Source organism: Poecilia formosa, unplaced genomic scaffold (genome assembly GCF_000485575.1).
Source record: "Poecilia formosa unplaced genomic scaffold, Poecilia_formosa-5.1.2 Scaffold13, whole genome shotgun sequence".
In the NCBI taxonomy this organism is placed as follows: domain Eukaryota; kingdom Metazoa; phylum Chordata; class Actinopteri; order Cyprinodontiformes; family Poeciliidae; genus Poecilia; species Poecilia formosa.
In genome coordinates, this window is record NW_006799952.1 from 3,289,040 (window position 1) to 3,301,925 (window position 12,886).

Sequence of the window (12,886 nt, forward strand, 5' to 3'; positions counted from 1 at the left end):
GGATGATGAATGAGTCCATTAGAAACTTAATAAAACCTTTTCTGTCAGGCATAAGTCAGACAAAACACACAAAAGGGCTTAACTGTAATTCATCTCATTCATAATCCTGAAAATTATACTTTAAACAGTGTTTTTCCTTATTTTATTCCAGCTATATAATTTGCACACAAAAAAGAAGAAAAAAAGTGATATCCAACCATAAAACAGTGTCATAAAATTCATTTTAATGTACAGCTCCATAAAAATAAATTCTCAGATGACAATAAATCCTTGCCCTGACCCACTTTTTATAGTTCTTTAAAACAAATCATTCTCAGAAGCTGAGAGTGTTTTTTCTCTCTCTATTGAGCTGTTGATGTTAAAGTTTTCTGACCCTGGTGGAGAATCAGGTGGGTCAACAGAATTAGAAAATGTATGTTTTATAAATGGCAAGACACACACAAATTGGGTCAGGATTTCAAGTTTCTACGGTGTCCAGAAAGGAGAGGCAATGGTTAGAAGGGGGAGCACAAGTTGGTTGAATCATGCAAGATGTTGAGAGGAGATCTTACAGTTCCAGGATGAAAAACAGATGCCAGGGAGGCTTGGAGATCCAGGCGGTGGGTGAAAGATGTTGGTGTCTGGAAATGGAGCTTGTCAGAAGGGAATCCTTTATTTTCCATTGGAACCTGAGTGAGAAGTCCAGCAGGGTCTGAGCAGAGGACGTCTGAGAATGGGGCAGGCAGACAGAGGTGAAAAGTGATGAAGCAACCAAAGCATCCATGAACTAAGAAACCAAAGGAGGAGGATTGCGTTGGAAGGGTGAGTCTTTTGACAAAAACGAGGTCACCTGTGACAGCTTCAACCTGGAAGGTACCGGAATAGCCGGGAGAAACAAGTAAAGTAAACTTCAGAATCTAAATTACGTTCACTTGAGTACACAAAAGGATAGTAATGACAGAGGTTTAACAATACCCAGAAAGGTTTACCATCAGAGAAAGAGAGGTCCTTCAACTACTCATTATATCACCAGCATCCAGATGACCTGATAGTAACCTGGTGTGTGGTAAACAGGAGAGTCGTGCCCTCCAGCAGAGACCCTCTTCTCATGGTTTTGTGTTCAAACAGGAACACAAAAGCCCAAATACTCACCCCGATCCTGAAAATTGGAGCACATAAACAGACCAAGACAATAAGTAAAAAATGGAAAACGATGGCTGGCATAAAGACAGCAAAAGAAATAATTACATATTCAATATGCTAAGTGACCTTTGCATGCTCTTGCATCTGTAATATTATTACCGCAGCAGCTACAACCATGGCCATCAATTATTTTACCAACCCTGTCTACCCACCTTAGCTAATCGTTTTATTTCCCTCCTGCTCTACTGGTCTCTCTCAACAGACTCCAACTCATTTTCCATCTCTTTCTGTTTTTTGTTTTCAATATTTAACCTATAACTAAAACTGACAAAAGTGGGACAATCACTCCAGTTAACTTGTTCCTCTCAAATTTTACCTCTATTCAAGTATTTCACCTCAAAGTTTGTCAATAACACTCATCCTTGTATTTTCTTTTCTACTGACCCTCTCAACTTCATCCTTTGTTGCACAAAACAAACAGAATTAAGTTCCATTTATTCCCTTTGTTGTTTGAACTATGCTTTAGCTCCAAACAACAAAAGTTCAAAGATAGACAGACTTGCTTATTTATGATGGAGCATCTCCAACCTCTCCTCTTAAATATTGCTGGAAAAACATATTATCAGTATCATGCTGTTCCATGTTGGCAGATGCAAATAATATTAATATACATTCGATATAAAAAGTCGAAACACTCCAGTTAAAATCCTGGGTTTTTAAGATGGGGGTGGAGGGGGAAGAATAAAATAAATCATTTAAAACTGTTTTAAATCCAAACTGACAAATAGAATTGAACTCAAAATTTACCAGGGGCCAGAAAATTTTGAACAAATAAGTTTGAAACAATCATCTCTCAATGTAAAAGACGTATCAATTTTTTGGGGGAAAAAGTTGTTTTATTTACATTTCAGATGTTTTCTTGTAGCAAGAAGGCCCTGGGCCCCTGACATGGGCAATGAATTTGCATGTTCTCCCTGTACGTGCCTGGGTTTTCTCTAGGCATGTACAGGGAGAACTTCAGGCACTTCAAATTCCTCTCACAGTAAAAAGCATGTTTGTTAGGTTTCCTGTTCACTCTGAAATGTCCTCAGGCACGATGCATTCAAAACGTATTCGCAGCGCTTAATTTTATTTTATTTTTTTGCACATTTTGATATGGTACACCGTTCTTTCAAATAGTTCTAAATTAATCTCTTTCCTCAAAATTCTACAGACAAATATGTTAAAAAAGCTTGGAGTGTTTTGCAAATTTATTAAAAATTGAAAACCGAGAAATCACATTTATGCAAGTATACAGCCTTTACTTAATACGTTGTTGGTCCACCTTTGGCTGCACCTCATCATTAACTGAGTTAAGAATAGGAGGCGTTTTCTACTACACTTAAATTATGCCTAACACAACAATATCAACACTATAGTCCAACTACTCATCTTTAATTATCATTTCCTTTCATTTTTTTCCCCCTCAGTGCCATTTTACTGTGGCAGAAATTCAGTTTGTCTTCTCTCATTCCTTCTCCCTTATACTCTTTCTCTTTTACTATTTTTCTCTTTTCTCCTTTTTCTCTTTTTGCCAATCCACCAAGGACGTGGATGTGTCGTCTTCTGCCCAACCCCCCGCCCTCTCAAACACACTTTCATTTGGCAAGTCTCTCCTCTTCTGTCTTTTTCTCATCTTTCCAAAAGATAACACTGTGCAAGCCCTTTCATCTTTCTCCTCCCTACAGAGAACACTGCCCAGTGGAGAAGCAGAGTCAGCATTTTCAGCATCCTCTGATGTCACAGACCCTCTGACCCCCTCACACACATAATAAATTCTAGACACCTGAGAAATTAAGGAACAACTATGTTAATTTTTTCTTCTTCTTTTCATTTTGATTCTTCTGCATCAGGCGCATTCACAGCAGCCTGACTTTCAGGAGGTGCGGAAAAGCAGCAACGCCACTGTAGAAAACTCTGGTTAACTGGTGAACTCAAGTTTGAGAAAAAAACAAAACAAAAAAAAAAACACAGGAAATGTGAAACATATCTGGATCTGGTGTTCAAAGTCTGACTTTTTTTTTACGTATAGGAATTGGGAGCAACAATTTAAATAATTGGCTGAAGAGAGGGAGCTTCCAGACAGACCGCAAGTTAGAGTGGCGAGGAATGAGCAGGGGAGAGTTTGAGTGACGAAAGAAGGTAAGGGGGCTGAACATGTGAGAAATTGAGGGGGGGAAGAGAAAGAGAGGTGAAGATACTTACAGTGAAGGGAGGGAGAGGAAGAGATGGGGAGGCTGAATGTGTTAATACACAGGAACACTGCATCAAACCAATGCACTGCTCTTAGGCTGGCTGAGCAGCTGAGAGGAGTGCGTCAGCAGTACATTCACGTTCCCACTGAAGGACAAAGGGAGGGGGCAGAGCGAGCATCTTAGCTGCCTGCAACACCGACACACATTGGACTGGGGGGGAAGGGGGGGGGGCAGAGAAAAGAGAGAGATTGGAGAGAATAAACAAGAAAAAGAGATGAGGATAAGAATGCTGCTCCTGCTGTTTCTGTGACGGTGGGCTGGCTATGAGAGTGCTCGCGTGGCTTTCCATCTCTCCCTCGCAAACTCTGCTTTGCACACTCTATCTTTCTTTTGCTCTTAATCTATCAGCGATTCTTCCTCTCCTTTTCTTTTAAGCTCCACATGCGCTCTCTTTCTCTCTCTCTCTCTCTCTCTCTCTCTCTGTGCTACTCCGACTACTGCAGCAGTCCACCAGCCAGCGTCAAGTCTGACAGCCACACACACATGGCTAACAGCCACAACTTACTACCTCAGCCCCGGAGAAAGAAATAACAAAAAAAAAAAAAAAAAAAAACGGCATCAGAAGGACACTGCAGGAGACCGTCCATGGGACAAAACAAAAAGCGAAGAAGAGAATTCCCAACATTTTTTTTCCTTGTTTATGGATACAGACACGGAACCCACTTCCACTGTTATCCTCCCAGCGTCATCTTTTCGCTTCTCTCTTGTTGCAGGAGAGGACAAGTGTGTTCTCTCTCTCTTTTTCCCTCTCTCTTCCGTCAGCCTTTTGCAAAGCTCCGACAGTGCAGCGTATCCCCCCCACCGCCCCTCCACACACCGCCACCATCTCTCCCACCACCCTCTACCCCCTTCCCCCCAGGAGGAATAGACGGATTACTGCTAACTGTGCACACGGCAGCATGCAGCTGCTCTGACCGGGGCCAGCCCAACATTGGGAGGAAGCAAGAGGAAAGCAGAGGATGAGCGAAAAGGGTGATGACTGTGCCGGGAGTTCTTTAGTCTTTTTTTGTCTCCCACTCTCTGTCACAACAGGGCTAATCAGCGACCGACAAGCCCTTGGCAAAGTCACAGTAAGGGAGGTCTCTCACCCAAACAGGCAACCAACCAACGAGCCAACACATGTACCAGGAGATGACAGAGAGGGGGATTTTTTTCTTTAATTTCAGTTAGTCCCATCTTTCCTGCTCCTCTGTGGCAATCAGCTACGTAATGGATCATTGTGATTTATCCATGGTGGAGCAGCATTTTGGAATCTGCAGCCTGGCAGGAGGGGAGTCAGTGGAGGAAGAAAGGATCTAAGCACCTGCTAAGATTTCATGGCCTTACCTTTTGCTCTCAGTGTTTTCTTAGCTGGTTTTTGTTTTTAAATTTAAGAAGACATTTTATATCCTTGGCTAAAAAACAACAACAACAACAAAAAAGAGTGGCATCACTTTTTCAAAAGACGAGGACAAGAGAGAATTTATCTTCTGTCATTTGATGGAAAGGACTTCTCAGTTAATATGACTCATGGCTGTTGCTTTTAACTTTTGGGAAAATGGAGCACCTTTAAACTAATGAGGTAAGTTAGTATTGTTGTTGCTCAGCCTTTTTGTTTCATTGCTGATCTGCTTTTTCTCAGCTGCTTTTCTTAGAATAACCTTTCATTCTTTTTCTGCCTGTTTCCCCCTCCATTCCTTCACACAAAAATGTCGATGCAGCATCTTCCTGCACTGTCGATGGAACTTGGGAGCCTTGAGCTGCTCCAGCCAGGCTAGGGTGGTCTGTCCTTCGGTGTGTCCCGTCTCCCCCCACCATGCAGAATAATGAGCCCTCCACACCATGAGTCCGTTGGCCCAGGTTAATGTGCAGTCTACCTGGAACACAGCCCTGCTAGCCGTGGTTTCCCTCATGGTGCCTGCTCTCAGTATGTGCCAGTCCACAGGGCCGGAGTTGGGTTCCACAATCCCACAGAACTGTCCAGGTGTTTGCTCCTGCACTAACCAGCTCAGCAAGGTGGTATGCACCCGCAGAGGCCTGATCAGGGTTCCTCCGAACATCCCAGCCAACACCAGGTACCTGAACCTGATGGAGAACAGCATAGAGACCATACAAGCAGATACCTTCAGACATTTGCATCATCTGGAGGTGTTGCAGTTGGGCAGAAATGCAATCAGGCAGATTGAAGTGGGGGCTTTTAATGGTTTGACTAGCCTCAATACCCTGGAGTTGTTTGACAACAGACTAACAGTCATACCAAGTGGAGCTTTTGAGTATCTTTCAAAACTGAGAGAGCTTTGGCTCAGAAACAATCCAATTGAGAGCATTCCCTCTTATGCCTTTAACCGAGTTCCCTCACTCATGAGACTAGACCTGGGAGAGTTGAGGAAGTTGGAGTACATCTCTGAAGGGGCTTTTGAGGGTCTTCATAACCTCAAGTACCTGAATTTAGGGATGTGCAGTTTGAGGGAGTTTCCAAATTTGTCACCTCTCTTGGGACTGGAGGAGTTGGAGATTTCTGAAAATGTTTTCCCAGAGCTAAAGCCCGGGGCCTTCCGTGGGCTGAAGAATTTGCGTAAACTTTGGATTATGAACTCTGCCATTACCATCATTGAGAGGAATGCATTCGATGACATCACTGCTTTGGTGGAGTTGAATCTGGCCCATAATAATTTATCGTCCCTTCCCCATAACCTGTTCACCCCTCTACAGTACCTGGTGGAGCTACATCTACACCATAACCCTTGGCGCTGTGATTGTGATGTAGTTTGGCTTTCCTGGTGGCTCAGAGAAAATATTCCCACAAACTCCACCTGTTGTGGACGCTGCCACACTCCAGTCCAGATGAGAGGAAGATACTTAGTGGAAGTTGATCAAACAACGTTTCAGTGTTCAGCGCCAGTCATACTCGATGCTCCAAGAGATCTAAACATTTCTGCTGCAAGGGTGGCGGAAATGAAGTGTCGTACAGCAGCAATGAGCTCTGTCCGATGGCTTCTCCCCAATGGGACTGTGTTAACCCATAGCTCAGCTCATCCAAGGATATCTGTTCTAAATGATGGGACACTCAACTTTTCCAATGTTCTCCCTTCAGACACGGGAGTATACACTTGCATGGTGAGCAACATGGCAGGCAATTCCAATGCTTCTGCCTATCTCAATGTCAGCAATGCTGAACTTAACACTTCTAACCTATCCTATTTTACAACTGTCACAGTGGAAGTGTTAGAGCCCACAGTGGAGGAGACACCTAAGCCCAAGCCCACTTTACCCGCTTCACCCTCTGTTTTTCAACCTGTTTTCATCTCCACACCAACTGTGCTGTTCCAAAATACCCAAACTCCAAGGCAGGTGTCAATTCCTACAGCCAGAGTCCCTAGTGGGCCACCTGCCAGTCTGGATGAGATGATGAAAACCACAAAAATCATCATTGGCTGTTTTGTAGCTGTTACGTTGCTGGCAGCCGCCATGTTGATAGCATTCTATAAACTGCGTAAGAGGCATCAGCAGAGAAGTACTGTGGCTGCAGCCAGGACCATAGAAATCATACAAATGGAGGAAGAGGTTCCACCTGTTCCACCACCTACATCTGGATCTAGTGGCTCTGACGAAACAGGTTTGGTACTGCCAACTTTAGTGGAACACAACAGCAACACATTTAAACCTGGATATGTGTCTTCTTCCTCGTCATCCCGACAAGGGAGCTATGGGGCTCACTGGACCCAGAACAACTCTCTCCATCGCTCAGTCAGACAGCACCACAGCCACATCAGCATCATTGCTGATCCCTATGTCATAATGACCTCTCACGGCAAGGAGAAAGTTCAAGAGACCCAAATCTGAATTACACTCCCTGTGGATCTATTTATGACTCGGTCCAATCCTCTGTTCTCAAATCTGCTCACCAGTCCATGCAATATAATGCACAAAGAGCAAAATGTCAACTTTCTTTTGTACAGAAGTGCAAAACAGACTTTTATTCTTGTATATGCCTATACATAAATATATAAATATGAAAAATATATATGACTGAAACTCCAGCCAGACATTGGTTTAAAAAAAAAAAGCAGAATATATCAAGAAAGAAAAATAATTTGAAACTATTTTCTAATATCTGATGACTTCTATTTAAAAAAAAAATAATAACATAATTTGCTTTTCTGACTGAAAGTAGAGAGTGGTATTGTCTAATGTAAGTAAAGAGGCATTTAGTTTCTTTTTTTTTCACCCCACTTAGGGAAAAGTAAAACTCTTCATAAAGGCACCAGTTTATAATTGCAATTCAACATGCAAACTCCTGTTTTTACTGTGCCAAATATAATATGCAATAAAATGGAATTCCCTAACTAAGGAACAACAACAACAAAAAAAGCATTAGTTAAATAATGATAGACATAAACATTTGTCCTATAGCAGCAAAATAGCCAGGATAAATCATGGTGTTTGGTAGCTATCAGCCAAATGCTTTTGGACTGCAGTGAATTTCTGCAGCTAAGGATTAACTCTGTGTTTGCTGGCGCAACGTTGTATTTCTTTAGACAGTGCCGGTGCTTTTTTTTTTTTTTGTAGCGCATCTGAACATGTTTATGATTATCCACTGGTTCAACTGGCAAAGGTGACATGCAGTCTAATAACAACTGTTGCTAAAATTTTATTTTCTGTCATTGGTTGCATTTTGTATTCTCCCTGTAGGTTTTTGACATGCTTCTTAATGGCTTGTGTAGTGTTTAGGGCTAATTTAGTAATGCATTACAGCAGTTGCCTGACTCGTCTCTGCAAGGGCTCATTCCAATGCTAATTTTTCAAAAGAAAAGACATGTTGTGCATTAAAATGGGGCTTTGCTGATGATTCTACTTATGGAATTACAAAACACAGAGTATTGAAGTCAAACAAATGAATGTCTGACACTGGAGTTTTTCCTTGGACCAAACTAATAAATTATTTTACCTTTTATTTTTGGCAACACTATTTTTATGGAGTAACAAAGGAGACAATGGAGGTAATAAAAAACATCATTTGGTTTGCATTTCTCTAATCTGAAAGACTTTCATCTGATGTTTTTTTCTCTCCTTCTGTCAGTATCTTTATATTTGTGTAAGTTGTTTAGTCTTAAAGGCTGAAGGCAGTAATGTAAATGGTATCTTACCCCACACCCTTATCGTACGGTCCTATGCATTTACTTCGTGTCTGCATGAATGGGTCTTTAAGTAATTGGTGTACAATGCTGCATTATACCCCACAGTGGGGCTCTATGCAGGTCAGATAAGCTGTTGGTCTTTGATGCCTCAGCTTAGTTCTTAACATTGATTTCTCAGTGACTGTGAAGGGGGAAAATACATGTCTGACACAGTTATACACAGATTGTGCATTCCTTTTCTTACATTTTCATCCTCAGACCTAATTATGTTTTGAATCTGATATTAATTGCGAAAAGAAAAAAAAAAAAGACGTGTTAACATGAAAAAATGGAAATAATATAAATTGCAGTGCAAGGCAACTTAAGCAATTTGCAATGACACCTAATAACAAGAAAGCAATTTGTTTTAAATGATAGCTTTTTTTTTTCTTTCATCAGATGCTGTTTGTGCCAGTGAATTTCTGAGCAATGATCTTGATGTCATGCAGCTACAAAGCCAGCTACCATAACTGTGGCTTCTTTCTGTGATCTTTTAAATGCCTCTTCTATGATGTTAAATTGTTGCCATTTCTACAGTCACCCAGTTCCATATATTGTAATGATTTGACACATGCTATTCAAAGGTGTAGGTCAATGGTCATTTGAAAGTTTTATATTTCAGTGCAATTTTTCTAATGCTGAAGAAACTTGATATGAAGAGGAAATTAAAATACGACACTTGTGAAAATATTAAAGCATTGTGAATTGAAAGCGCCACCAATATCTCATTTACATTTTCAGCACTGCACGTGACTATTATCGTACATCAAGCAGAGTTGTTGGCACCCCTGACAAATATTTGGGGAAATCATTTTTAAAAACGTCCTTTTTCTGTAATAATCTCAAATTTAATTTTTAAAAAAGTAACATTCAATTTGAATACATTTATGCAGTGACAAAAAAACATCTTAAAAAATAATTGTTTTGAGACAAACTCACTCATTGCACCATTATTTGTACCCCTAATGTTCATGGGAGAAAGATGATTTGTGTCTGAAGTATTTCTGGCTCGATTTGACCAAATGTTATGGATAATTTTCCTGCCAACAGATCATATTGTGGCCAATTTTCAGTTTTCTGGTAGAATCTGCTTCGTTTATATTTAATGTTTAAATCTGAAAGTTGTTTTAAAGAGAAACGAGCCCACAGGATCACAGATCATCTGCTAAACCCTGGTCATAATGTGCTTTTTTTTTTTACACATTCGTATTTTGTTTCATATTTGGAGTGTAATAAGATACCATAACAGGAGATCTTGTGGAATTAAAAAAACACAATATTTTTCCTGACAGTGAAGTCGTTCTTGTGAAGCGCTGCCCAGGTATGTGATGTCAAACTGGAGTGTTCGCTCTTATTGTTAGCTCTGAATAAGAAGGTTGGTGCCTTTCACCTGACCACTTGTTATGACAAAGTTTGAGATTTTTATTTTGAAATAATAAAATTGCGTTGACAGAGTCTGCTCATAAACTGCCAATCACACTTGGAGTGTTGGTGAATTCCTAAATCTAATTAAATTGTTTTTTCCAGAAGCATTTTGGGTAATCAGAGTATTAAAAAATTAGACTAACAGGCAAGATGTGTATGATTTGTATATACTATAGGGATACTGCAACTGCTTTACTATTATCCCAGTAACAATGCCAAAGCTGTTTGCTTCAAAGCTTTCAAGTTGTGCTAAACCAAAAGGCTGCTTTTCAGTTTTAATGAGTCTTAAATTCATTTGTCTTTTGTTCAAAAATTGAAATGCTAAGTAGTTGATTTACAAAGATTCCACAATGAATTGCATCAAGAAGAAAAAAGAGCAAGTGCATTGTCACCGCACATATCTTTGTGGGTCAAATAAAGATGCAAAAACAGCATCTAGCAAACTTGTTTAGGTTTAGTTAATGGCATCACGGATGGTAAGTCATTATATTTGCATATCTTCTTCCCAGTATGCAAAACATGCATTGATATTTCTGATGATCAGAAAGCGCAATGTATGCTTTGCATATTCATGAAGGCGGACACACACTAGATCAATTGTACTGGCGATTCTCCTCATTTTGCAATCCTGTTTGTGTGTTGTTTGTAGATCAGGTTTGTGCATGATGTCAAGTTTGGACGTGTTTTTTTTTTTTTTTTTTTTTTTTTTTTTTTTTTTTTTTTTTTTTTTTTTTTTTACACCCACAAACCTTTAAAAAATAAGACCCCTAGACTAATGAGATGTGAACTTGACAATTCTATATGTAACTGACTCCTTAAAACAAATAGGTAATTACCAAATCCTTATTTTATTTCTGTGAATAGAAAAGGAAAAAAAAATAGTAGTGATTTTTGCTTAGTAATGATTAGACTCACTTTAAAATGATACAGGCATAAAAACTGATATGCATTTGACAAATCTGGACTTATGTACAAATCTGGGCAATCTGTGATTTGATTTGTGAACCTTTGCTATCTTCATAAATATGAAAAGAGAATTCTTAGATCTACCCCAAAATATTGTTAATATTCAGTCAATTCATTTTTTGTCATTGTACACTATACAACAAAATTATGTTTCTATGGTGGAGAGTTTAAAAAAATATGATCAAATCTCTGAAGAAATCTTCTGAAAAAATGTGTTGGCATGCAAATTCAATCAGATGGTTGTGATGCAGATTTAGTTACCTCAAGATGTCACTCTGTGCCACAGCTCTCTCAAAAAAGTGATTTTGTTTTCACGGTTTTGGGTGGCCAGAGAAAAGTGACCTTTGTGTCATGTCGTATTAATACCCCATGGAAGCAGAAGTTTAAGCTGCTGGTTAAGAGTTCCTATCTCATTAACTTAATCAAAACTGAAGCATAAAGTAAGAAAGATGTTTACATTTCATCTGTTTCCACGGCGTTGCTACAGGTAACAACAATACCTATTGAAATTATTTATGACACTCAGATTTGGGTTTACAAGAAATAAAGTCATGAAAAATTTCTCTATCTGTTATGAATCTATATAACAAAACATTTTAACTTCTGACTAAATTATAAAATTAAAATATTATTATATCTTTTAGTTATACAGATGCAGATGAGCCATCTAACCCCACAATGCCAACACCACCACTTCATGAATGTACTTAAGTTAAAGATTGAAATGTTATAATTTTTCCTGCTACGATAACATACAGTTTTTTAAAACTTATTATATAGTTACATGGACTGGCAGCAAATGTGAATGTGCCCCTCTGTATACAACTTGTGTTTTGTTTTTAAAAAATATCTTATATGCTGGTACAGCAGAACAACCATGCCCAGTAATTAGCAGCTTTCTCCAGCATCATTTGCAAAAAGGGGTGTGTTTTGCACATATGTTCAAAACAAATAAACTATTGGCAAGCGATTCTCAAGCTTTGCTTTGGTCTAAATAGAAGGGAAAAAAAACGAGCTAGTGTTTTCATCTGGAGCAGGTGAACCACTACATGCAGTCAAGACTCAAGCGTTTCCTCGTTTTCATTAATATCTCTTTGAACTCAGTCACCAGCCATGCAGCTCTTTGCTTTGGCCAAATTTGATGTTCTTGGATGTCTCAATGTGTGTGGGTTGACAAAAACAGCAGACTCAGATTATTTTTTTATTTTTTTTCCCAGCACAACGTGGCTCTGTCTCTGCTAGGAATCCCACAAGAGGCTTCTATCTGTTTATGAGGCCTTCCATGTGTTTTATTACCAGATATACATGGAAAAATTGATAACTATTTATTTTCTTCAAATGTTTTTTTTTACTCCTCTTCTTCTGTGTAACAGCTAAAAGAGAGTAAAGTCTGGGAATACCATAATACTGTCCATTGGCTGATCTGACTGTCCTCCACCACTGTCAGGCACGATATGCTGAAATAAGTCATGTTCACTATTAAAAACAAGCACATAGAAAGCCCTCCCTTGACAACAGTAGGGTTAATATGATCCTTTTTTTTTCTCTCGAGTAGCTGCTGACTGAAGTCCAACAGCTGAGTCACAGTTTTCTCTTTGAATTGTACTGGTTCCTGGATTGTTACAAAGAAACCATCCTTACTGCCATCTTCTGTCTCCCCCTCCTCCTTCATTCACTCACTTATATTAATATTATTGCCTCAACACCTCAAAGAAATGACACCCAGTTTGTTATCTGCTCTGCAAAAAAGATTGGTATTAGGTTTTGCAGTATGCACACAAATTCCCACTAATTTGTTTTCATGTTTTACTCCTCCTTTTTTTGATACTCAGCTAGTGGGTGTTACTGATAAGACTTGAGCAACCTGTTGTGAAAGATGCATCTTCCAAGAACCAATAGTGCATGCTTTTCCTATAAAAAATG

General features: G+C 39.4%; 1 protein-coding gene and 1 long non-coding RNA gene across 2 annotated transcripts; one reads left to right on the forward strand and one right to left on the reverse strand.

Annotated features, from left to right (window-relative positions):
- Positions 1 to 204: 204 nt before the first annotated feature.
- On the reverse strand, positions 205 to 1,970 carry LOC107835560 (uncharacterized). The gene is made up of 2 exons (XR_001661352.1): positions 969 to 1,970; positions 205 to 845 (listed from the first exon to the last, which is right to left on the reverse strand). It is a non-coding gene; the product is annotated as an uncharacterized LOC107835560 (long non-coding RNA).
- Positions 1,971 to 3,844: 1,874 nt separating this feature from the next.
- lrrc4.2 (leucine rich repeat containing 4.2) lies at positions 3,845 to 7,773 on the forward strand. Its single transcript, XM_007545661.2, has 2 exons — positions 3,845 to 4,977; positions 5,117 to 7,773. Exon 2 carries the CDS (start codon positions 5,238 to 5,240, stop codon positions 7,236 to 7,238), a length of 2,001 nt encoding a protein of 666 aa, XP_007545723.1. The 5' UTR covers positions 3,845 to 4,977; positions 5,117 to 5,237; the 3' UTR covers positions 7,239 to 7,773.
- The last annotated feature ends 5,113 nt before the right edge of the window (positions 7,774 to 12,886 follow it).

Bases quoted from the DNA above. Each gene is read 5' to 3' on its own strand.
- lrrc4.2 (XM_007545661.2), top strand. From the start codon at position 5,238: ATGAGTCCGTTGGCCCAGGTTAATGTGCAGTCTACCTGGAACACAGCC.